Source organism: Medicago truncatula, chromosome 5, assembly GCF_003473485.1.
Source record: "Medicago truncatula cultivar Jemalong A17 chromosome 5, MtrunA17r5.0-ANR, whole genome shotgun sequence".
NCBI classification, from domain to species: domain Eukaryota; kingdom Viridiplantae; phylum Streptophyta; class Magnoliopsida; order Fabales; family Fabaceae; genus Medicago; species Medicago truncatula.
Window position 1 is genome coordinate 9,401,035 of NC_053046.1, and position 26,891 is coordinate 9,427,925.

At 32.9% G+C, this 26,891-nt stretch overlaps 3 protein-coding genes and 1 non-coding gene across 4 annotated transcripts; 1 reads left to right on the forward strand and 3 right to left on the reverse strand.

The window, feature by feature from the left end:
* The first annotated feature begins 450 nt into the window (after window positions 1-450).
* On the forward strand, window positions 451-534 carry LOC112422276 (small nucleolar RNA Z159/U59). The gene has a single exon (XR_003012644.1). It is a non-coding gene; the product is annotated as a small nucleolar RNA Z159/U59 (small nucleolar RNA).
* A 2,931-nt stretch (window positions 535-3,465) lies between these two features.
* Window positions 3,466-4,623, reverse strand: LOC11408561 (uncharacterized). The gene has a single exon (XM_003612263.4). The coding sequence runs from the start codon at window positions 4,582-4,584 to the stop codon at window positions 3,667-3,669; it is 918 nt and encodes a 305-aa protein (XP_003612311.1). The 5' UTR covers window positions 4,585-4,623; the 3' UTR covers window positions 3,466-3,666.
* Window positions 4,624-8,006: 3,383 nt separating this feature from the next.
* Window positions 8,007-14,084, reverse strand: LOC11416506 (putative DNA (cytosine-5)-methyltransferase CMT1). The gene is made up of 20 exons (XM_003612264.4): window positions 13,738-14,084; window positions 13,551-13,650; window positions 12,719-12,826; window positions 12,511-12,630; window positions 12,326-12,416; window positions 12,011-12,225; window positions 11,843-11,908; window positions 11,481-11,729; window positions 11,338-11,396; window positions 11,146-11,212; window positions 10,700-11,029; window positions 10,521-10,589; window positions 10,326-10,412; window positions 10,139-10,226; window positions 9,654-9,772; window positions 9,481-9,582; window positions 9,357-9,400; window positions 9,196-9,265; window positions 8,847-8,950; window positions 8,007-8,341 (listed from the first exon to the last, which is right to left on the reverse strand). The coding sequence occupies exons 1-20, from the start codon at window positions 13,983-13,985 to the stop codon at window positions 8,170-8,172; spliced, it is 2,508 nt and encodes an 835-aa protein (XP_003612312.1). The 5' UTR covers window positions 13,986-14,084; the 3' UTR covers window positions 8,007-8,169.
* A 4,715-nt stretch (window positions 14,085-18,799) lies between these two features.
* Window positions 18,800-21,011, reverse strand: LOC11426247 (cytochrome P450 83B1). The gene is made up of 2 exons (XM_003612265.4): window positions 19,929-21,011; window positions 18,800-19,613 (listed from the first exon to the last, which is right to left on the reverse strand). Exons 1-2 carry the CDS (start codon window positions 20,814-20,816, stop codon window positions 19,005-19,007), a joined length of 1,497 nt encoding a protein of 498 aa, XP_003612313.2. The 5' UTR covers window positions 20,817-21,011; the 3' UTR covers window positions 18,800-19,004.
* Window positions 21,012-26,891: the final 5,880 nt, after the last annotated feature.

Consider the following 26,891-nt stretch of genomic DNA (forward strand, 5'->3'; position numbering starts at 1 on the left):
AATGAATAGTTTTTAGATTATTACTCTTTAAACTTTAAAAATTGTTCTTACGCACCCAAAATTACCTTCAATACCCCAGCAGTAGTTACTGCTAAATATTACTTTTGAGTGTGTGGGAGCAATTTTGGAAGGCTAAAGAGTAATTTTCTAGTTTTTAAGCACCAACCTTAAGCAATGGGCCTTGACACCAAACTCGGGTCTTGATCCATCAAAAACAAATAAGCCCCATACAACTAGGGTTTTATGTTTTCACGGTATAAAACAGAGGTCGCTTCCATTCATCTCCCTCACCATCTTTTTTCTTTCTCGATTTCTCATAGCTTATGATAAATCAATATCTAAGTTTTGCTTTGAACTTTTATTTTTAAGCTTTTTGTATGTTCATGGTTTTGTTGCTTGCTTAGGTCTTATATTTGTTTGCGTAAGGTTTATTTGTATTGCTTTGAATCAGCCTCTGATGATGATCAAACACATAACTTTCGTTCTTCCGAGTTATCCATGCGGAAATTTTATGGAGACCTGAACTGAAGAGGCTTTTTTATGTTTTTTTTTCCCTTTTCCTTATTTCCATGTCTTTCATTTCTTGTTCATTTTAAATATGAAGTTTTATTATCTAATGATGTGAATCTGTACCACTATGTTACAATCGATGATGCAATGCAAGAAGAGTTTTAAAACTCAATAAATATCAAAAATCATTAGTGCACCTTACAAATTTAAACAACATAGTGATTAATCATGGTGGTGAACGAGGCAATCTTGAACTTAGCTATCCATCTTAAAAGGGAGAAAAGAGTTGGGACTTTTTAGGTTAAGAATGAGGAAATCTTTCTGAACATTTAAAGTCGAGCCTTTTTCTTCATTTTATAGATGGATTGCTAAGGTCAAACTTCAAAATATCAATCAGTGAGAAGTACGGTGATGGTGGCGGTTAGGTTGTGTGTACCTGTGATGTAATTTATTGTTTTTATTATCTCTACCAAAAAGTAAGTTTGGTGTGTAATTCTACTAATTATCATTTACTCCTAATTAATTAAGCTTGTTTTCTAATTATTTTTTGTTTTTAAGAATGAAAAAGTTATCAGAGGATAGACTAAAAAACTAGTGATCACTACACAAATGGTGCTAAGACGTTTACAGTTAATCCAAGTAACCCGTTACCCAATTTTATGAAAATTGGGGCGTTGAAGAATATCGAAGACAAGTTGGAGCTTATAAATAATGAAAATATTAGATGCAGTAAGTAAAACACAAATCTGCTCAACCAATGGCTGATGAACTACTTTATAAGCTATTTGACAACTGGATTGAGTTAAAAGATAAGAAATTGGAGGCTTTGGATACAAATGAGAAAAAAAACTAGTAACATAATAGTTAACTAACATTTTGCATAAACAAAAAAAAACACTATAACCTAGTAAAAATAAACTTTAAGATCGTGTGAAAATGACGATGATTTTTGTGTTATAAGCACAAACATATCTCTTATCAAGTAGACCTTAAAAGGAACTTCGAGTAACATTTACAATATTTGTCCAGAATATTTAGTTTCATATGTCTTGAATGCTATGAACACTACCTTTGAGGAGAATATCATAATGCAGTCTTTCGTCTCCCCTATTACAACTAGGGATGAGGCACTGGAGCAAGACAAAAGGAAGGTTCATTTGTTTGAGGGAATTAAAAATACTGTTGCAGCCTGTATGAAAGATGGTAGAATTTTAAGCAGATAAGAGAGGAAGGCCCAAGAAACAAAAGAGTCCAGCTGATAAAAATGGTGATTCAGCAGTTCATCAAAGCTCTCCTAAATTAGCTAAGGAAACTGTACATACTAGGTCCCAAACTGGCAGCAAGGCAAAACCCAAAAACAATTGCATTTGCACTCAATGAAATGCATATATTGGAACATCAGGGGAGTTGGCAACCTTGAGACCCAAATAGATTTGTTCCATATGATTAAAACTCACAAGCCTGACATCTTGTTTCTTGATGAGCCTCTGATGCATTTTACATCTATTCCTTCTTGGTATTGGAAGAGGCTTAATCTTCACCTTAACAAAAAATGGACAGGGACTCTCTTGGCATTCACTCAATGGTGGCCATCTGCACCTAATTTCCTCCTTAATTTTCTCTCTAGAGATAGATTAGGGATGCCATTTACTAGATTTCATATGTCTTGATTGTTTCCCTCCCTCCTGATTTGGTTTTGGGAGGGTTTGGTTTTGATCGGTTTAATTGTTTTTAGATGTTATCTTGTTTGAGGTTCAGACATCTCCTGACTTTTATATTGAATTTCTAGCTTTATAAAAAAAAAAAAAAAAAATGCTAACCGAAATGTCAATCTTCATCTTTGGCTTAAGCTTAAGTTTAACTATTCTTCATGGAAGAAAAGTTTTCATTACCCAAACTACCAATACTTGAGGGAAAAACACACCAAATTTATTGAAGAAATTTATGTATAATCTTTAAACTGAGAAATTGTAAATTCAAACTTGAGTTACAATTAATTGATACAAGGTGAAAGTATGACCATGTGACAAAATTTATTAGATTTTTTCGTTGTTGTGTAAAGTATCCTTCGATTGAAGTTAAAGACTAATCAATCATTTGAGATACAAAAAATGTCTATTTAAGGAGCTGACTTCTCACAACAATATTCTTTCATTTGCAACGATCAAGGTCGAACCAATACTCACATGTTTAATGAACTCAATTATGTGTCGCCTGTGTGACACTATATTGTAAATTTTATTCGACACTACAATATGATGAATTTGCATGTTGTGTTTTTTTAATTAAATCTAGTAGTGTTGAATAGGAATTTTTCTTTTGATTTGCAATTGGACTAATATATTTTTAATTATAAAGACTATATGTCGAACTTTGTATTAAAAATGACAAAGTTCTCGTTGCATATTTAAGTAATAGTTTCAGGGGAGAAAAGTTTAGTCTTTTTTTTATTATTACTATTCTTTCATTTTACAATGATAGATAATAGTTTCGAGTTTCTAACTAAAAAGAATCAATCCAAACCGAATTTTCTCCCCCTGTTCTTTGGTAACACGGTGGTTGTCCCCTTCTTATACAAGTGGTTAGCCTACAAACATACGTTTTTGACGTATTGTTCGTTTTGGATTGTGTGAGAACTCACAATTTTATTCTTTAAAAAATGTGATTCGTTGAATTGAGAAGTATGGGTCTTGTTTATAAATTACCTATAATTTTGATTACCAAATAATTTGAGACTATTTTTAATGTCCTGGGTTTTTTAAATAATTGTTTCTAATGTTTGTGGGTATGCTGGTGTGTATGCATAGCCAAAAATGAATTGGGAGGCATTGGGATGAGAATACAAATTAAGATTTGGTTTGGAAGAGTTTAGTGGTAAGAGTTTAGATTAAAGGACAAAATTCAAATCTATTCATTGTAAATCTATTCATAAACAATTGTAAAATGATCATTATATCAAAGGTCCAATAATATAATTCTTTTTGTAATGACCAATAATATAATTCTAAAACATCAATGGTCACAAAGTATTGCATCAAAGGTCCAATAATATAATTCTAAAACATGAAGCTCTCGTTCAAACATGGATTGATTTTCACTACAAGATCATTCTCTCATTTACAAAAGGACATTAATTTTTACTCCACCTATGTTAGCCTAATGAGTTAACATATTCAAACACAACACTCTATTTTTTACCAAACATCTAAATATGCAATCTAATCCACCTTCTAAACTATCAACATTAACATTCAATGTCTCTAACAATCTCAATGCCCTTTGACCTTCACTATTAGAATGATCACTATTTTTATCTTTTCCAATAAGAGAACACAAAGCATTGTTTAGATCCTCAACCTCATTTTTGTTCTTCCCTTCTTTCTCATAAGAGAAAAACACCATAGGCTTCAACTTCGAAATCAAAGATGACCCTTTTGTTCCAAGTGCTGGCATAGAAAAAAAAAGTAGTACAGAACTTAATATAGATATAGTGATTGTGTTCACTTCTCTTAAAACTCTAACCAAAAATGCTAGTTGTTGATCTTGATCACAAAGAGAAAATGAGTTAACTTTGTTCTGCATTTTCTTTAGCTCCAAAAGTTGGTATGAAATTTTCTTCCTTGCCTTCTTTCTGAAATTTTCATAAGAAGAAACACTGTTTTCAATGCTTGAATCACCTTTTCTTCTTCTACGTATTGCTGATTGAAGTGTTTGTATATGTTCTCTAAGAACCAATAATAAATCCCTTGAACACTCACAAGCATCTAGCAATGTGATTGAGCTACACAATGAATCTGATATGAGTTTTCCATCTTGGTAACGTAGAAGAGATTGTTGAGTTTGTGGAGAGTTGAAGAGTTCTTCCATACAATTGTAAATCTCTGCAAGCCCTACTAAGTCACTCTGAATTTTCTCTGCTTCCAAATGAATGTTGCTTGAGAGAGAGTTTTGATGATGATGTTTTAGGTGGTTTAAAAGTTCTTCAATTCTTTGAGAAGAAGGGTTTCCTCTTGTAGGAAAACTAATGGACCTTATTGGTTGATGTGTATGGGGAAATTTTGAAATGGCTTCCATTTTTTCTCTTTGTTGCTTGTTTGAAAGTTGTTCCTAAGACAAGGATATGTTTGAGTGACAACAAGCCTTTGTTCCATCTTATTTATAGGAACATGGTTAGGGGGCCTAAATATAATAATATCAAAGTTAACATAATATCATATTTTATTGATTGAACCTAGTATCACGGCTAATCTTTAAGGTATATAAGGTATTGAAATTTATTTAAAAGGTTCGGTTGAGTCTGACTCATAATTACTCGTTGCAAAAGAAATCTCTTTTTGGACCAAACCCAAATGTTAATCGGATTGCGATAGAAGAGTGTGGGGGTGAATCTCTCAATATACAGAATGAGTAACCGTGAAAAATTGAGAAATATATTATTGACAAATTACAATCTTAAATTATACAAACAAAAGTTAAATATTGAAGAAAAAAAATGTACTCAAATAACACTTAAAAATTACTAGAGAGAATCTATTATAAAGTTTGGTATAATAAATCTATAGATGTGTGACGGCATAAATCCATTTCGAATGATATTTTAAGAACCTTAACCAATTTAGAATATAATATGTGTGCATGTGATGGCAAGTTTTGTGACCCTATGTTTCATATGGTTTTCTGACAATTTAGGCCAGCAAGTCGGTAGCTCAAGTCAATTTATTAATCCATGGCCATAACATGAGCAACGTAGAGCTTTCAGAAAATTGTGGTGAACATTATGAGAACGTAAACATTGCTGCCTTGCTGGGGTTTGTTCCCCTGCTATGCATCAATTATTTGCATCATCTTTCAACCATATATTATTCAATAATGTAAGATATATCTCAAAATTATAATGTTTATTAAGGGCTTATGTTGTTAATTCATGCCTTATTTCAAAGGTTTATTATAATTGATGGATTAAATAATCCTAAATAACTCAAAATGTAGTGGTTGTAGCCTTAAAGTATTTTCCATCATAGGTTTCTAATCTAGGCTAGTTAAAGATGAAGATATTATTGAATAGTAAAATTTGCTAATTAGCGATTTATATAGTGACCATTATATTTTGGTATCTCTAATTCAATGACATTATTTAGCAACTGGTTCTTTAAATATCATGAATCGAATTTAAGTTTTCTCGAACGATTTTTGTTTGGCGAAGTTTATTAACCACTTGAGCTCAATTGCTTACTTTTTAAATCGGTCACTTTGTTCGATCAACTTTTTTGTCTTGTAATAATTTCAACCGTGATGTACGGTGATGGCAGTACATTTACTGTTAATGGAGACAAAGGGTAGCAATGAACCAAGATATTTGTGATATTCTCATACCTAGGATATTTGATGTGTTAGCATAATACAAACATCGCGGCATGTAATATCTGTTACTAGTGCTATGGTTTGGGGGGATATTTGTGTCTAGATAGTAACAAGAGAGAGAGGGGCCACTAATAGGAATCACATGTTGATTTGGACAAGTAATTAACAAGTTTTTTATGTATTTTGTTGTGTTCTTCAGAATGCATTTGCAGTGTTAACAATAACATTACGTTTCAAGATCAATGTATCCAAGCATCATATTCTATGACAGGCTTGTGATGGTTGTGACAGTTAAACTTAAATATTTTTCTATCAAAATGTTCAATACAATATCTGCATATATTGTCACTTACAGGTTACAATCAATTATAGAAAAATATTTTTTTCATAAATTTTTTTATTAAGATAATTTTATTTAAAGCGTGTCGAGTATAAATTTGAGTGTATCTTTTAACTATGATATGAATCTTAGTTCGTCACATTGTGAGAATCTAACCCCATTTATTATATCCAACTTTCGCTGGTTAGAAAATCATTTTTGATAGTTGCATTATACAAAATGCTTAATTTTTTAACCTTTCATTCTATCTAACTTTAATTGTATAACTCAAATGTGTATATTTTTTTTTAACAATCAAAAATTGAATATATATTAGAAACCCAAAAGAGAAGTCTCAAGCACAAGGTATAACTCAAATGTGTATATTTAAGTATTTAACTAAATTGAGATAAGTAAATATATACTTTAATTGATAAATTTAACTTAAATGTAAATAAAATAAATGTATTGCATTTTTTCTATGTATTATTTTAAAAAGATAAATCAATTCCCCACCAAGGTAAATTTATAAAACCAATAATACTATAAACCTTTAACAAATAATTTAATTTATTATTAACTTTCTTAATTTTCTTGTTTTTTGTAAGCAAAAAGAAGTGTCGATTGGATCATTTTATTTTGGATAAATACAAAATCTGACAGTGGTTAATGGCTTAGTTCTTTTGCCCTGTAATATGAAATACAATTATACAACATAACATAAGCCCTTGTTTTGTGGCTCCATGTGACTTTATGTAAAGCATGTGTATCCTCGGATGAAGGTCATATGTATCATGAAAAAGACAAAAACAATGTGTTATGTCCAGTTATAAACGTGATCAACAAATAAAAAAATACTAATAAAACTAACTAACTAATAACCAAATTAAGACTAGCATGATACATGGTTGGACTCACTGTCATCTAACATGACGTCAAGTAACTAAGACAACAAAATGGGTTTTAGTTCATCAACCAATAATTATTATTAGTTCAAGTAATAATATAAGAATAATGATATTTATACAATTATTTTATAACAATCGGTAATTTTTTGTAAAAAATATTAACATGAGTCATTGTTCTAAAGGCACGTGTTAATGAACAAAATGTATAAATTATATCATAGAATTTGTGCTATAAATTCTCTAAAATTTTGAAATTTACTATACAAAATTTTTGCTTTTAAATTCCTTAGCAAGACTAAAATAAACATAGTCATGAAACAATAAAACTAAATAAGACTATTGGCAATGAGTAGATCTTTGACTCAATTCAGGTGGTTGGTCCTCTAATGATTTATAAGCAGTTAAGCACACCACCACTCCAATCATAATTTCCTATATGGCCTTAAATCCACACTGCTTGGCAAACATGCGATGTAACCGTCCCACATTCATCATCACATAGGTGTACCCCGTGACTTTCATGTGATTTTATTTACATGAACTTTTGATCATATGATAATGAGAATCTATTTCAATAATCCATTGCATTAAACTAAATTAAATGAATCATATTTTTTTTCCTTTAGAACATAACTATTTTATATCATGAGATTTTTCAAATGTTCTTTAAAAGCATAATTTTTATGTACTCTCGGTGTAAAACTTTTTTACACATGTATTCAATCAAATTACCTCTCAATGTCTCTTCTATAGGTTAATTTCTAAAATATCTCTAAATATTTAACATAATATGATTGGATACATGTGTAGAAAAGTCTTGCCCAAAAAATTTAAAATCAAGTGTCATTAAATCAATCACAGTTTTTCAAACATTTCTATTTGCCATACTGTTTGTTTTCAGATAAATCTTGCAAAATCATCACCGAAATGTGAATATTAAATCATTATAAATAATGTCATCAGTTGTACAAACATTCATTCATACAATTCCAGGGCTTGAATATTCTTGGCTTAAAAATGAAAATGAAATCAAAATAACGGTGGAAAAGACATGGATTAATGAGGACAAGCTCAGCTTGAGCCATCATCAACTACATCTAAAGAACGGGCCAGACAACTTGGGTACTTAAAGGGGAGAGTTGTCAAAGGACTGTCATCAGAGAGTCCTAGAATTGCTAAACCTAATGTGTATCCAAGGGCAAGGGCCACAGGAACAGCAACTGCGTTTCCAACTTGCATGTACCTGCATTAAAGATGAAACTATTGAGTGCCATGCAATACATAATAATGGGAAGAAAAAAAAATATAATGAAAGATAGAAAATGTTACTAACTAATCTCACTTATAACTAGTTTAGTCTTCTACATTTAGCAATCTTTCTAACCATAATGTTAGACCAATAAGAAATATTACACCTAAAAAGTTCTGAACTGATCCCTTAGGAGAGTTATTGAACAGTTGTGCAATTTAGTAATAAATATGGAAGTTAGTTATAATAATAGGTTAATCAGTTATTGGTTAAGGAATTGGAAGGAACAGATTCCTATCTCAAAATGGAAGGGAAGGCTGAACATTCAGTCATCCTTGTCTCTAAATACTTCATATGATAATATATTGTGTATTATCTTAAATCATAGATAAAATATTGTGAAAATTTGTGGATACAAGGCTACATAAGTTCTCTAACAAAATTCTGCTTATATCTTTCATTAATTAACTCAAGATAAGATACCAGTTCAAACACATACCTCTGTTTGACAGGGCCACAAAGCTTATAGCAGTCTGGAAATCCTTGTAGCCTTGCATTCTCTCGAATACTAAGAACTCTGTCTTGTTCTGGATGGAGAAGAACCTGGAAATGGAATAACATGGGATTGAGAAAATGCAGAATCAGAAATGAAAAAGAAAAAAATTGAAAACAAGTCCAAACAAAGAACATGGTCAGATGAGTTTAATTGAAAAAATGCTAACATGATAATCCTGAGGTCAATAACATTTTTCATATACAACATTGTTTTAAAGAGGTTTTGCAATGGGAGGATAGCATAAGTGGCATTAGTTTTACAAAATATAATGTACACAACTTCAAACAATAACCTGATTATGAGGCTCGGCCCTTGTTACAACAGTAGACACAATTTCGTCCCACCAAAGTCGACCAAATGGCCTGTTGTGTTCAACAGATACATGAGAACTTTGATATAGATAAAATAGACATAAAATATGATGACCTAAAATAGATGTACATATGTACATACTTAGAAGAGGTCCCACGAACAAATGTCATTGCATAATCTGGAACCTGTGTGGGAAAAAAAGGTTGTGGTCAACAAAGAACTAACTTCAAAATAAATGTGTCCCAAGACAAGTCAAGATTAGTACCAAAGGCTTTCCAGATTTTAGATACACTCTTTCAACTGAGGGGTCCCATTCCACCTTGTTTTCTTTAACAAGCACTCCCTTGAGGTCCCTGAAGTTTGCCCCCTAAAAAGGCAAGCAAGCACAATTAAAATTTACATAATAACAGTACATAATATCAATTCAAGATATGATACCTTCTTCTTTGGAATGTGGCAAACTCTCTCATAGTCATCGGTATTTAATTTCAAAGGTCTGTGATCATACAGCATACCACTTGGTGCACTTTGAGAGTCAGCAGAATAATTCACCATCTCTGGAGTAGAAAACACAAGATTCAACACCAGTTCAGCTTAATGATGAAGGAAGCAAGACAGATTTTCTAACCATGTAATGTGACATGTAACATCATGCAATGACCACATACACAATTCTAGTTATAAAAAAGACCAGAGTGTGACAAAATGCAGTTCATATATATGCAGCCAGTACATTTTAGCTGATAAATAGAGATTGTATGAATCTTACTCTAGGTAAGCTTGATATTTAGTATGAACACATTGAAATATAAAACATTCATTCATAAAAAACTGCTGACATCTTTCATTGCAATGACAACAGAGTACTAAAAATGCAAACAACCAAGACTACTTCAAAACTCAAAAATCAATACAAAACTTACCACTTCTCTGTAATCTGATATATTTTTGAAAATCAGTACGAGGAGTAGTCCCATAGCTCCTTTCATCATCACTATCATCATTTTCAACCTGTTTGATAAACGAAAACCGAGTAAAGAAGTGGAATCAAAATTTTATAAGAATCAAACAAACTATATTCACAATGTATTAGTGAACAAATCAACATACTGGTGGGAGATCATTAATTGCACCCTCAAGGTTTAATGCCTTGGCCAGCTGACAATTTTCATTAGTGGAATATGCAACTGTAATTTCCTGCATTATGAAAGTACCCAGATCACATTGATTAGAACTTTACTATCACAGCATGGGTTCCTTGTCTAAGAAAAAGGCACAAACATCTCTATTTCTATCAGTTCTTACTTCAAACTCAGTTGGGATGACTGATCTCGATACAACCTTATGAGTTGGTAACGGATATGACGGTAATTTCTACAAACAGAAAAGATGATAAATCATTAACCTTCCATTTAAAAATATTTAGAGAGTAACTTAAATAACACAACAAAATAAAAAACAAGTACTATAAGAAATGGCCTTACTTCAGTGGCAAGAGCTCCCCAAAGAAAAACACGCATCCGAAATTGAGGAAGGCCATATGACCCTGCAGCCATCATTCCCATTCGAGCTTGATAATTCATGGCCACTAGACGGCCCACAGCATAACGCCCCAGAAACCCACCAGCAAATTTCAAAATGTCTACAACATTCTCCATCAGAACATACTTAGGCTTCAAGAAATCAATAATGTTCATGTAAACAATTAATTGCTTATTTTTTTCATCCTCCAACGGAGCATTTTTGTTCCTGAAGCGATTGAAACCACTAACACCTTGACAAGGTGGCCCACCACAAATAAAATCAGCTTGGCCCTGTACGAGCATAAAGTAGTACAGATCATTTTAATGAATAACAAAGAATTGATAAACCATTAGAGGTGAAAGAAGGGGTTGAGTACAAGTCAATAATGAGGAGTGGTGAGACTTACAGGAAGAGGCAGTATCTTTTCCTTATATCCATTTATAACAAAATCTTTCATAGCATCTTTACACTCGCTGTTAAATAATAATCAAAGTTAGAATCTTGCATATAATTAGCTATAAGCCTTAAGTAACGGGCAAATCTTAAGTAATGCAAAGTTAGAGGAACAATAATCAATATCTTGATAATTGGAACATACCTCAAGCCCTCAATGGGCTCCCAAGTATCATAACTGGAATCGTAACCCTTCCAATGCACCTGAAAGATTAGAAATTTATAGCATAAAAAATAATGACCACTAGCTGAAAATAATTAATTACACATTAAGGCAAGAAAACTTACTTTAAAATAAAGTCCTGGTTTTTCATCTTCGTTGGGATCACCATAGCAAATAGAGAGTAGTCTTTCAACCTCAAATACCTCAGAGTCAGGTGAATCATCCATAGCTTCATCATCAGCTTTTTCCTCAGCTTCTTCAGCAGCATTCAAATCAGAATCTGTACTTTCTGCACCATTCAGTACAAACTCGTCACAAAGTTTAGCCCACTCTTTAAGTAGGCTTAAAAAGTCTTCTGTGGGTTCATTCCTCACCTGAATTTAACATTTCGGGAAGCAATACATGCATGTTAATAAGAATAATAATGAAGAATAATGAAAAAAGTTAAAATGACAGACATTAAGTACAGAATAACACCAAAACATACGTATGTTTCTGGGTGATTCAGCTTTAGACTCTCACAAGCATATTTATTTATATCCACAGCCCATTTCTTCAAGTCAAAAACAACCAAGATTATACAATCAGTAAAAATATTATTTACCAGCAAAGTTAAAATGAACCAAAGAAACATTATGCAAATTAGTCTAAATACCGTGACAAGCTTAATGCCAGAAATAGACGCTCCAAAGCAAAGGCCAGTGGACATAGCTCCACACCCAGAATACAAATCCAGTAAAGTCCACTCAGGCCTATTAGATTCTTTAATTTGTGTTGACTTTTCTTTAACCCCTTTTTTATCAGTTGCACGGACATTGGACCCAGATTCACTTGAAAGTGTTGAAGTCTCGCTTTCTATTATGGCATGTGCTGTATCAATCAGGGCAAACCACAATCAACAAAAAAAATACGGTAAAGCTACAAGCAAGAAACTTAAGCAAATCATCATAATTAATTTATGAAATCATACCATTGTCAATATTAGAGAAAGTTAAATATGGCACATTGTACTTCATATCAAAATAGAAGTCACAAGGAGGAATTTTCTTCTTTTTTGCAGCCTGTAGTAAACAAAATCAACGTATTTCAAAACTGAACATTATAATGCAAAATTACAAGTTATACAACAAAAGAAGAACTACACAAAGCACTTACATCAGGAGAAATTTGTACAATGTTTATTTTCCTAACTAAACAATCTAAAGGATTTTCATCTTTTACATCAGATTTGAAAATTCTCTTTTTGTCAACTAGATTCCCATGGTCCTTAATCACCTGCACACGCATTCATATCACCAAAATCAACAATAACCCTAAACAGCTAAACAAACCCAAAACACAAGAGTTAAAATTCAATATTTACGGTGTCTTCGGCTCTGTAAAACCATTGGGCAGTAAAATATTGTTCTTCCTCAGGAGTTTCAAACATCTCCACAATCGTAGCGATGTAATCCTCTTTTCCTTCCTCCCCCTAAACAATCAACAAACAAACACAGTAAAATCAAAACTCTAGTAAAAAATAGTACCAAATCAATAAACCCAGACAACACAGTATTTAGCATGAAATCAAAGAAATGAATCCTAAAACCAAATTTTCAACATGAAATCAAAAAATACAAAACATAATCTCCAACACCAAATCAAAGAAATGAATCCTAAAACACAGTTTTCAACATGGTATCAAATAAAAGGAACCTAAAACCAAATTTTCAACATGAAATCAAAGAATACAAAACATAATTTCCAACACCAAATCAAAGAAATGAATCCAAAAACACAATTTTCAACATTAAATCAAAAGAAAGGAACCTAGAACCAAAATTTCAACATGAATCAAAAAATAAAAAACATAATTTCCATCACCAAATCAAAGAAATGAACCATAAAACACAGTTTTCAACATGAAATTCAAACCAATGAACCATAAAAAAAATAAAAAAATAATTTCAACATAAATAAAATAGAAACAGAATTTCCAACATGCAATAAAAGAAATAAACACTAAAACCCAATTTTCAACACGAAATCATATGAATAAACCCTAAAGAAGAAAATTTTCAACATAAAATCAAACAAAATAACATAAAAACACAGTTGCCAACATGAAATCAAAGAAATAAACCCTAAAACATCAAATTTTCAACAAGAAATCAAAAACAGAAATTTATGAACATTATATGAAATAGAATAGAAACCTTGACATAAGCATTATCCTCCAGCTTATATAAAATCCCATCAACCTTGGCTTCACGGTAGTGAAACTTTGCCTTCAAACTTTCATCCTCACTCGATTCACTACAAAACACAATCATATAGCAGTAAATTTCAAATCTTGCAATAACACAACAAAAAAAAATCAAAAAATAAATAAAAATAACTCACTCGTTCTTGGTGTATCGGTGAGGCCATTTCTTTTGAGCTTCATCAGCCGGAATAGGTTCTCCGACGAAACATGCATCGTCGGAGTTAACCGAAGATTGCTTCGCTTTCTTTCTTCTAGAAGGAAGAAGCGAAACCTGTAGTTCTTCTTCGACGGGATTAACCGGAGATTTTTTGGATTTCTTCCATTTAGAAGAATGAGGAACGACGTCGTCTTGTTTGGAAGATTTACGAACGCGTTTTTTAGGCATTGTTGAGGTGAAGGAGAAAATAAGTACTTGTTTTTTGTTAGGAGAAGAGAGAGAGAAGAAGGTGAATAGTGAAAGCTGTGAACAAAAAAAGCGATTATTATAAATGAAAGAGAAGAAAAGAAGCGGTTTTGAACTGAAGCGGGAAAATGAATTGAATCGTGCACTTTTAATTTTGACTACTTTTCATTTCCCGCACTTGAACCCGCTCAGTGTGAATGGAAATTATTAAATGTTTTTTTTACGGTGTGAATGGAAATAGAGTGAAGTAATTTTCCACTCCTATTGTTAATGGGGACCAAAGAGTAAGAATTTAATACATTATAAAAATATTACTACCTCCGGTCCTATTTATAAGAGAAATTTAGGTCAACAAAAGTGAATGTATTTGGACTGAATTTTTAACTAGATACATCAACTTTTGTTGACCCAAAATTCTCTTATAAATAGGACCGGAGGGAGTATTATTTAAACGTCAATTGCAATTTGGCCCATTGGTATTGTCTCTATCGAAAGAACAAAAGAATGTCTTTTTTCCAAAGGTGTGGATATAGACCTTCAGTGGGTTTATTCTAACAAAAGTCATGTATTACATTTTGTCTTAGGGAGTTTCAGAGATAGAATTCCTTTGTAAAAAGGACGTGGGTAAAGATATTTTTCGATGTTAGTTGTAAAACATTGGATTAGGTTTGTAATCACACATGTTAAGTGTAATGTCATTTTATTAGTTAATTGAGCGAGGCATCGGAGACAAAAGAATAGAGTAGATATCTCGTTATCTGCAAGACTTTGAGATATGGGGAAGGCAATAAACGGAGGTATAATTAAAATATAAGGAGTATATAATCGATCAAATAAAAGTATTAGAGGATTAACCACTAAAATTTAATCTCGTTGCAACTTTTCACTTGTTTACTTCACCTCTCCAATTATGTCGATATAAACTACCAACCATATATCTAATACCACCACTTTTAACGGTCAAAGTAATTCAATGATTCATTAACCAACTTCGTGTGGATCAATAATTAAAAATATTTTAATTCTGCTAGTAAAGTGAATTATCGAGTTGTCATGGTGATGATAGCCAGTTGAGAAGAAATTGTTGCGGTTGGTGAGTTGCATGGGGAGGAGATTCTCCAACTGCGACGTAAGTCACTGCATATGAACATGTGGCTACTTTGTTTTTGGTGGCAATTCCGACCATTGTTGCAATAGTAAAAAAAAATAAAAAATTGATCGGTTTCGAGGCACCAATATTTTTGTCATCAAATAGAAAAGTCGGGCATAGACGGTGCAAACCAATTGATGCATTAGTTTACAGTTGTTAGAGAATATCCTTCATCGGTATTTTGGAGGGTGGGAGGGTGTACCTGCAAATACACTCCAACACTCAAGTCGGTGACGTTTCGATGAGCTTTTAGGAGATTTTTCATAATGAAAATGTGTAAAGTATTTTTAGTGTTGCACACGCAATTTATACACCCCTAGTGTGGATGCTTAATTTTTGTCCTTGTGTCTTAGTGGTCGGATGATCAAGAGAAGATTCTAAGCTGCTTTGAACATATGATTTTGTGCAACACAACTCTTCACCAATGCATGTAGATTATAGTGGTGAGTGGACGACGTCTTGTTGGATCTTGATTGTAATAGTACACTTAAGCTTTGTTTGGGAGTTTTGAGAGGATGAGAGGGGAAGGTCCGTACAAAAAAGGAAGGAAAAAATGGAAAGAATAGAGAACTATGAGAGTGGGGGGTTTTGGGGGTTTGGTTTTCTTCACCGGTGTTGCACAAAAATTTTGACCTGCGGATAAGCTAATTAATAAGCATTTTTTTCAGAGAAATTAATAAGCATTTTTCTTCACCAGAAACATAGGATAGTCCCTAAAAAAAATTATCTTGATAGTATAGGGAGTAATTTCAGCCTTTGAACAACTCACCTGAATTCTTTGGATGGGATAAGTGTACACGTGGGCCGTTCCTATTTTTTTAAAAGCAAAGGAGAATAAAAATCATGGGAGCTGATCTGTTAAACCATTCGTTATAAATAGCAATAGATAGATATGCACCACCGTGTTCGGTAAAAATAACGGATGATTGATCAATTAATTTATAACGTATAACAAGATAGTTGATGGTTGACAAGTTAATTGAGTTGTTTGGTAAAATTAGCGGTTCAACTAGATGATAAATGTGAAATGACATAAAAGGGTATTCTTTAATTCACACTAAAAAATTTATCAATTAATATTTAAATTATTTAAAATTTAGCAATTTTATTTTATTAATTGATATATCTTGTATATATATATTATTATTATTATTAAATTAATTTTATTTCTTAATTTTTTTTTCTTTCCTATTTTTAGTCTCCATAATGTATAAATAATTAAACGTGACAATAAAATACACTCAGCACATAATAATAATCTTTGACATATAGTTTTAAAAAATAAACAGTAGTGAACTTTTTTTAATACAAAAATAATTCAAAATTTATTAATACATTATGGACGTGGGTAAAGACATTTGTAGATGTTGGTTGTGAGACATCGGAGTTAAGTTTATAACTGCACATGTTGTTGGAGTGTAATGTCATTCTATTAGCTAACTGGACGAGACATCGGAGGCAAAAGAATAGAGTGGATATCTCGTTATCTGCAAGACTTCGAGATGTATGGAGGACAATAGGTAAATGTATAATTGAAATATGAGAAATATATAATCGACCAAGGAAAGAGATTAGATTACTAGCAAGTGAAACTTAATCTCATCACAGCTTGTCAATTGTTTGTATCACCTCTCTAATTTTGTCGATATAAACTATCAACCATCTATCTACTACCACCACTTTTAACCGTCAAAGTAATTAAATGATTCACTAACCAAGCTCATATGGATCGATATTTAAAAATAATTTGATTCCACTAGCAAAGTGATTTATCAAGTTGTTGTGTTGATGATCACCGGTCAAGAATAAATGATTGTGGTTGGTGAGTTGAGTTGGGTGGGGAGAAGATTCTCGAATCGCGATATTGGTCAATACATGAGAACGAGGGGCTGCTTTGTTTTTGTGGTAATTTCAACCATTGTTGTAATAGTCAAAAAGTAAAGAGGTTTCGAGGCGCCACTATTTTTGTCGTCAAATAGAACTATCGGTCAAAGATGGTGTGAAGCAACTGATGCATTAATTTACAGTTGTTGGAGAATATCTTCACTAGTGTTGGGGGTACCTGCAAAGACACTCTAACGTTAAAGTTAGTGAAGCTTTGAGGAGATTTCTCATAATGAGAATGTACAACCTATTTTTAGTGTGGCACGTCCTATTTATCGACCCCCCAACGTGGAAGTTTAATTTATGTCCTTATGTCTCAGTGGTCGGTGTTGGAACAAAATATGTTTAACATGACCTTTTGAGAGTTTTGATGATAATAAGGTATTAAAAATTGTCAATTGGATATGCTAATATTTGTTCAAGTGTGCAAGACCATATACAAGGTTAAGTATATTTGTAGGTTCTGAAGTAACAAATTAAGAGCTATGGAATCAACAAAAAGGAAGCTTGAAGCATTTGAAGAGAAGTGCTGCTGAAGTCAAGTGCTCCTGAAGTGATGACGTCATCAACATCAAGTTCATCAGAAGCTCAAGATCACCAGAAGTTGAAGTTCATCAGAAGATGAGAGACTTAAAGGTTCAAAGGTTGTTCATTGGATTTGATCTCGTCTAAGATCAGGAGAGTGGAGCAACGACTAATTCAAATGAAGTTGAAGGCATTGAATGCTTACTTTTTGAAGAGCGTTGACAAAGTACAATTGTACGAAGTGTATAACCACTATCTCCACTACTCAGTTTGTGTCTCTGCTACAAGACAAGAATAACAGCTCTGCCTGCAACATTGTTCCCTCAGACTTGGAATGGATTTGAAATTGATCCTTCATAGGACAATAACCATATCAGGCAAAAGATCATTGCGATTGATCAAAGCTTCGAACGACTCTATTTTGATGTGCTGGCAATTTACAACGTCTCTTATCAAAGTTCATATCTTAGAAATTCTAGAGTCTTAAGAGTCTGTATATGATTTGTATTGTGAACACCACTGATTGTATATAAAGTGTTCAACCTCAAACAATTTTCTTTGTAATTCTGTTTGAATAGAAGTCTTTTGCAGTTGTGCTTGAGCATATGAAGTCTCTTGATTGTGTTCAGGAGCATAGGAAATCTCCTGCAGTTGTGCTTGAGTAGTTTGAAGTCTCTTGCTAGTTGTAGCTCTGAGTAGTTGTAATCAGATATTACATTTTTAGTGAACTCTCCTTGGAAGTGCAAGGGGGACATGACTACTTCCGGTTTGTGGAAGGAACTTGTATAATTGTTTTGTGTCTCTCTTCTTTCTCTCTTTGTTTTATCCGCTGCAATTAGTCCTGACATCACTTCAGAAATAGAATTCTATCTGCTTCTGATTAGTGTTTTCAGCTTAGGAGAAAATGAAGAAAAAACTAACACAATTCAACCCTCCTTTCTTGTGTTTTTCTCACCTTCAGTCGGGAGGTCATTGAATCAAGATAAGGATTCAAAGTGGCTTCGAGCATATGATTATGTGTGACACATATCTTCACCAATGCATGTAGATTGTAGTGGCGAGTAGACGCCACCTTATTAAATCTTAATTGTAATCGCAGACTGAGTGTGTAGAAAATTGAACCTTTGCTCGATCCGAAACAAATATATAAACCAAAGTTGAAACTAAAATCTATCTTTCTTTTTTTTTATGTTTTGTTTTTTTGTATTATAATAGAATATAGATAAATCAAAACAAATTAATCAAAAAGTACCACAAGTATATTGACATATAAACACAGAAAGTTATGTGAGAAATGAGAATCCAACAACGAGACGATGAAGATGAGGACGACGATGATAGTTCTATAATAATAAAGAAACTGCATCTACGTTGAGACCTTGGCAATTAGAAAGTTATATGATAATCAAAACAACGAGACGAGGACGATGAATAAATTGCATCTACGTTGGGACCTTGGCAAAAAGGCAAAGATGGTTCTTCTTGTGTTGAGCAATCCCTGGCAACCTTTCAAAATCAACATCTTCCTTAACCAACCCATGTGGCAATTCCCAATCAAAGGAATAGAGGATATTGGCAAGGATAAGTTCCAATGATGCAACTGCCATAGAAATGCCTGGACAAATTCTTCGTCCAGATCCAAAGGGAATAAATTCAAAGTCTTGTCCAAGAAAATTTATAGAACTTTCTAAGAATCTCTCTGGATAAAACTCTTCTGGATCTTTCCAAACATTAGAGTCTCTATGAATAGCCCAAGCATTCACATACACTATTGTCTTTGCTGGAATCTGGTAACCACCTATAGTGCACATTTCCATTGACTCCCTTGGCAGTAGCAATGGATTTGGTAGGAATAATCTCAATGTCTCTTTTATGACTGCCTTCAAGTAGGAGAAATTTTGTATATCATCTTCATCTAAAAAGTCTTTTTTAACTCTTGAACTCCTAATCTCTTGTTGTACTTTCTTCATTACTGCAGGGTTCTTTATTAGGACAGTCATTGCCCAAACTAATGTAGCTGATGTTGTATCTGTTGCAGCTACAAGCATATTCTGCGCGTTAAAATAAAATTAAAAAAATAGTTTTAAGTACTATTTAAAAATAAATTTTTTAAATTTGGTTTATGATATAATACTATGGCGTCATTTGATCCAGGTAGCCGACCCCATTTAGTGGGATTAGGCTTGGTTATTGTTGTTGCTGCTTACTTTTAATATGATCAACTTCGGCACCACAATTTCACAGCATAACTATAAAGCCACAATTTTACGAGAGAATATAAATTATTGCTAAAGGTGGATTTAAGAAGGTGTTAACCAAAAACTAAAACAAAGATTAAAGTGGAAAATTTAATTAAAATAGCTTACCATAAGGATCCCTTTTATGTGATCAAAAGTGATATCAAAAGAAAATGAACGCTTTTCCTTCAATTGGAGTAAGACATCAACAATAACCTTTTCACTTGTAAATTGTTGTTCATTTGGATCCAAATGTTCATCAATAATTTCTTGGTAGAATTCATCAAACTCTTTGAAATTTCTATCAAGACGACCATGCAACCCTCTTAGTTTATCAATCCAACCCATAAATGGAATATAATCAGAAACAAAGAAAGCTGTCAACATGGCCTCAAACTCATGCAACATTCCATGGAATTTACTACTCTCTAGTCCTTCATCTTCATACCTCCTCCCAAAAGCAACCCTACAAATTATTTTACTTGAGAGAGAAATTAATAATTCACTCAAATTTGTAACAACTGAAGAAGTAACATTGTTAGAAATTTTTTTGATCATTTCTTTCACCTCAAACTTTCTTATAGAGGAATAAGATGACACACGCTTGACACTAAATATATGAATATTACAAATTTTTCTTAAATCTCTCCAAGGATCACTATATTGAGAAAATGCAATTTCTGATCCATTATAAGATAATTTTTGTTGGCCATATAGGATAGGTCTATTACAAAACACATGATCATTGTCTTTAAATATTTCTTTGGCAATTTTAGCTGAAGAAACAACAATTGCTGGCCTTAAACCAAGTTGAAGTGAAAATATTGGTCCATATATTTTTGAAAGTTTTGATAATTGAAGATAAAGAGTAGAATTGTCTAGCTGATGAAGATTCCCTATTATGGGTAGGCCTCTAGGACCAGGTGGAAAAGGTGCATTCATGGTTCTTCTACGTTTATGAAAGAACATAAGTAATGGAAAAATCAGGCACAAAACAAGGAGAATTAGTGACAACATTATCACCAAAATGAAGAGGAAAAAATACGCTTCAATCTTGTTAAGTTCAACTTCGAATGATAAAATATTACACGTATATATAACCTGGTTTTAGACCTTCATTTAATACGTTAGTATTTTGAGAGCCACAAATTTTTTTGACCTGCGGATAAGCAAAAAATAGGCACTTGATAACACATGAATGATATCATATGTATGTAGAAGTGTGTCTGATATAGTAGGGAGTAATTTCAGCCTTTGAACAACTCACCTGAATTCTTTGGATGAGATAAGGGTACACGTGGGCTGTTTCATGGCACCCAGCAACATTGTTGTTTGGAAACTAGTGATTCCAATCCCTTTACTGTTTTTTTTCTGGGCTATTACCTTTTTTATCTATACGTTTTTCACACGTCCTATTTTTTCTTTTGTAAATACCCTTTATTCGAATTATAGAATTTCAACCATGTTTTGTGTTCTCTAATCCGAACGTTGTTACAATTGAAGTCAAGACTATAGAACTATATTGATGTTTGTCTGGTGCTTGTAAATATACGGTTCAAATTATACCATGCACCCTAACACACCTACGGCGATATGCAACCCCTCCCTAAGCCTTTTACATAATTGCATTCAGACTAATACAAGTCGGACTTCCCTCCTCCATTTGACCACTGTCCATTATAGCATGGCTTGGTCTCTGATGCGGCCTAACCGTATCCTAAAGTCTAGCCATTATTGGTCCCATGATGCTCAACAACAACCTCATCAAAGGTCTTCTGCTCAGGTGGCCTCATGATATAAACATATTCTGGTTAAGGTATGATGTATGGATGTGAAATATCACCTCATGTATCCGGTTTCCATCTCTAGACCAGTCGGAGCACGCAAACCTAAATATTTCGATATTAGTAATGATCAAAATACTACACGTAGCGCTAACTGATCTCCTGCCCGTTCATCTGAGGACTTTCAATATCATGTGGATGCCTTGGGGTGGTTTGACATAACCAAACTAGTGCAACATCCGTTTTGGCAGACATCGGACCATGCAAGGTATGTATCTGAGTCATCTAGAATAAAGACTTATTCGCTGGAAGAGACATGTCTCACGATGGCCTGCCATAGTTTCATGGGAACAGAGCTAAGACCCATGTGATCCAAATGGGATCATGTGGGATCTACGACAACATGACCCTTTAAGGAAACAAACATCATGCGACATGGGTGTCAATCCTCTTTGTATCCACCTCAATAATCCCTAGCCTCAATTGCCTGAAAATGCTGGAATATCCAAGCATGTATCAACATCAATATAAGTATAAAAAACATGTTTAACATGTAAATAAATAGCAATTCATTGTTGTTTATACATGTAAGAAGCTCAAGTTTTCAGCCAACTGTGAAGTCTTATAATGGGCTCCTTGCTTAGCTCCTTATACATGTGAGCAAGGGAAGTCATTCCCCATACGTACAAGAGAGGTTTCTGATTTCGACTTATATGTAGGAAGGGTTCGGATTATAGAATCCAAAACATAGTTTGGATTCTATAATTCAAGCAAATGATATTTTGTATAAAAAAAAAAAAAAAAAAAAGGATGTGTGAATAACGTATTAGATAAAAAAAAAAAAATACAGTCCTTTTAGTGCTTCTATCACATGGCAACATGCACCTTTATGTATTTGTGATTTGATATATAATAGAATGTTATAAACATGTTCTCCTAAAAAGAAGAAAAGTATCAATTAAGGTTAAGTTTAAAAAATAATAATAATAAAAACATTTGGTAATTAGAAAAGAGACTTACATTAAAAAAGAAGTTGTCACAAAAGTTGTATCAAATGGTTGTTTAAATATCACTACTCTTTTTTTAATGAGTGATAAGTGCTCAAAAGTAACATATTTCATGTGTTAACTTAGGCAAATTAGTGACTTGTTTTGCAAGTTATCTAAGGAAAAGCTACCATTTGAGTGTAATATTACTATTTATGCTTTACATGCCTGATTCTACCCAATTTATGCAGGAAATGACAAGCAAGGACCAAAAGAAGGAAGCTCCTGAACCAAGGTCTGTTCGCTTAAGCGAACCAGTTACAGAGAGCAACCGTTCTATTCGCTTACAAGCACGCCTTCAGTTCGCTCAGGACAAAGCTCCGTTCGCTTAAGCGACCTATGGTTCGCTTAAGCGACCTATGGTTCGCTTAAGCGAACCAGTTCCAGAGAGCACCAGGATTCTTCGCTTACTAGCACGTTTCCAGTTCGCTCATGAAGAAAAGGTCATTTCGCTTAAGCGACCTACGGTTCGCTTAAGCGAACCAGTTACAGAGAGCTCCAGGAAAGTTCGCTCACACGCTCGCTTGCGTTTCGCTTAAGCGAAGTTCATCCAACTTCAGAAGATAAGGACCACGTGGCAGCTCCTCAATGGTCAACATTAGATTTCCTGGATGTTCGCTTAAGCGAACTATGCTTCGCTTAAGCGAACTGGCACGCAGTCAGCCCATATAAATAGTTTTCTTTTCTCTTTCCAAAGTATTCTATTACATTTTTATTCATATTTTTCTGGTTTTAGAGAGAGACTAGGGCTTTTCTAGAGAGAGAAACACAAAGCAAGGTAGTTAGGAGTAGATTCAAGCCAAGATTTGTTGAGACATCATGGATCTTGTCATGGAATCTTCACCCTTTCTTCATCCTTTGCAAAGCTATCATAGACATATGTAGCTACATCTACTCTTGTAGTTTTGAGGTATTCAAACAAGCTATTATGTAATCTTTTGATCTTTTAATATATGGTTCTAGCTTATTTATTCAATATTGTTGTTATTCTTGTTTTTATTGTTTTATTGAGATTCAAAATGATATGGACACATACTTTTGAATCTAGAAATAGAATAACAATCTATCTTAAGTTATCACTCTAGACATGGATGTTAATATTTGATAATCACTTTTAATCTAGAACTTAATGCTTTTGGGTAATTTAATCGGTTGGGAAATCGTCGATTAAACTACCCAAACGACTTTGTGATCGTTTAAATGTTTGGGAAATCGATGTTTAAACGATCCCTTAGAAATAACGATATCATTTGGACACGAATGATATTGTTGAGTGATTGTGATAATATAGTTTAAAAAGCTAGAATCCGTTAATCGATCGAGAGATTGCAGCTGTTACGCTTGGTTGATGTCTCTGACCGCAAGCGGAATAGCCCTATCTCTTCTCGTTTTACTTTTATGTCGATTAGGAAAATAGTTTTACACAAACAAACAATTTATACCCAAACACTTAACGTGACAAATATTGTGAAAATGCTTATGAAATACGCAACTCCCTGTGGACACGATCCTATTATACTTACGTGTAAATAGTTTTATGAGAGGTAAAAATCCTTCATCAATGAGCACTTGTAACATTCTATTATATATTTTGGGTCAGATAGTATAGTAGTTATAAATTCACATTTACGGTGAATAAATATTTGTCGTAATATATTTACTAGAATATTCACGAATCATTTAACCTATTTGAGTTGGTCAGGTATTGGTTTAAGACCTCAGAGTGTGCTTTTTCTTACAGTTTTAGATTAGATTATCCTTGTTGCTAATTTGGATGAATTAGTTTAGCTTCTTTTTTCTTTGTTACAAATGAAAAAGGAAAAAAAAAACTACAAACCGAGTACCATTAGCATCATCAATTAAAAGGGGGCCTAAATCTGTAAGGGGGTTTCTACAAACTGCGAAGTCGACATTGTTTCTAGCACCCGTCTTCGCAAACCAGTTCGCACAAGAATTACCTTCGCGGTAGATGTGAGATATATGCACCTGCCAATTACGTTGCAGCAGCTTACGCAACAAAGCAACCTCATTACCATAAAGATGATATAATGTGTTTGCCTCATTAAGGATTCTAATAGTTTCCAAGGAATCGGTAAAACATTGAACTTTCTGGTACCCCTCTTCCCAACACAACAACATACCTTTAAGCAAACCCATCAACTCATCATACAAGATATTAGACCAACCAACAGATCCAGAAAACCCAAGCATGAATCGACCTTCATGGTTTCGGATGATGCCTCCGAACCCCGCTGCACTTGGGTCAGTGAGAGCGCTCCCATCAACATTCAAAGCCATCCATCCAGTGTCTGGTCTCTTCCAACAAACCTCACACGCAACCCCACTTCCACGAGCACCTATGCCCCCAATCCCAAATGCCTTGACAGTTTAGCTTTTTAAAAAAAGAAGTGTGCTCCTTCAAAAAACTATAGCTGTCATTACTTAACAATGATTTAAGGTTGATATTGATCTGAAATCACACTTTCTCTATGATTAAATAAGTGATTTTCACATATTTTTCACTCATCTTTCATTTGCTTTGTGATTTAATCGTATTTGCACAACTTTATTTGTTTTGATTTATCGCCTTTGTGCACTGTTTTTTTTTTCTTCATCCGTATAAGTGCAATATTTATTTGACTTAAGTTGAAATATTAGCCTTAATCAAGTGTAGATTTAATCAATAACTTTGGTGTCTCCCGCGTTGCAGATCAGAGACATGAGTTTTATGAAGACTTGAATATAGTCATATTTGTAGGCTTATGTACTCCGTCTTTTTATGCTATTAACATAGATGATGCAAGTTTGTTTTCATATTCATGATTTTTATTTTTATCGACTTTGAATTTGTATTGTTTGAATATTTTATCAATTTAAATAAATGAATATCGTTTATTTTTATTAAAAAATAAATTAAAAATTATACAAAATTTTTAGTTTGGTGTTTTACATTTAAAAATATATGCCAGGGCCGCTGTATTCCATTTGATATGCATGCAGATGCAGCTAATTGCAAATTTTGGTAGCGTCTACTCCCATTTTCGTCATTTCAGAAGAGACATACATGCACCATGACCTCTGTGAGTGTGAGGGATGGACCAACGCATAACATGCAAATATAAATTAATATTTAATTTGATTGATGTGGAGGAATCATAAGAATTCTTGTAATATACATTGGTAGAATGAAGGAAAATTTTGTCTACTCGAAGAATTAATCTCTACAATTAATAATTTCAACGTATTTTTTTAACAAGCAAAATGAAATATATTAAAAAAAAGAAACTCATTAGCATAAGATGTGTTAGAGAAAAACACTAATGATTTTAAAGTTACACTCCGATAATTTAATATGTACCATGCAATCAATTGTTAATAGTTACGTGAGTTATTGTCTTTGAAAAAGAAATATTTTTTATCATTTAAAATTGTAACAACAAAACATTGTCAACCAAATGTGTCAACGAAATAAAATTTATTTTTAAAATTTTTTATTACTCATAATATTAATTATTTTTTATGTTAAAATTTTAAAAAATGATTATTACAGACAATTATATATATATATATATATAGAGAGAGAGAGATGAGATCCAATGACACCAAGTGTCAACGGATTCGTTGACACCAAATCTTAAGCGTTCATTTCTTTTAATCTAAAGGTCAATAATTATTGATAAAAATCTTAATGTGGACACTTAGTATTTCATATCTCCTTTCCTAAAAATCCTCTTGTTTCCTAAACTATACCTATCTTCTTCTCATTGATATATATGTACCAACACCATGTTATTTTTCAAAAGAATTGATTCATGGTTGTTAAATTGTTTTATGTCATTTTTTTTGACATAAACCCTTTTTTATTCCTTCACAAGAATATGAGTTTGGGATCATCCCTTTCAAATCATATTTCACCGTATCTTTCCAATTCAAACCGTAACAAAAATATGAGATTAAGTTCAAACCGTAACAAAAATATGAGATTAAGTTCAAACCGTAACAAAAATATGAGATTAAGCACCTGAATTAAATTCTTGAAATTGGAATAAAAAAGTATGTGAGTCAATCGAACTGCATCATTGTTGTGAAATTAAATTCATGAATTATCACAACAATAATTGATCCAATTTTGCCATGGCATCTCTAAAGAATTAGATATAGACGACATCATTATAAAAAAAAAAAATGAAGCACAAATCGAAATTAATCACAAGATGTGAGAGGGCAAAAGATCAAGAAGATTCATGAATATCAGATTCACT

Excerpts from the sequence above, each read along its gene's own strand:
- LOC11426247 (XM_003612265.4), bottom strand. The coding sequence starts at position 20,816 with ATGTTGTCACTAATTCTCCTTGTTTTGTGCCTGATTTTTCCATTACTT. Across the intron at positions 19,614-19,928 it reads ACATAAAAGGGATCCTTATG|AATATGCTTGTAGCTGCAAC; the intron begins GTAAGCTATTTT and ends TTTAACGCGCAG.
- LOC11416506 (XM_003612264.4), bottom strand. The coding sequence starts at position 13,985 with ATGCCTAAAAAACGCGTTCGTAAATCTTCCAAACAAGACGACGTCGTT. Across the intron at positions 10,590-10,699 it reads GGGGAGCTCTTGCCACTGAA|AAATTACCGTCATATCCGTT; the intron begins GTAAGGCCATTT and ends TTCTGTTTGTAG. Across the intron at positions 9,401-9,480 it reads TAAAATCTGGAAAGCCTTTG|GTTCCAGATTATGCAATGAC; the intron begins GTACTAATCTTG and ends TTTCCCACACAG.
- LOC11408561 (XM_003612263.4), bottom strand. The coding sequence starts at position 4,584 with ATGGAAGCCATTTCAAAATTTCCCCATACACATCAACCAATAAGGTCC.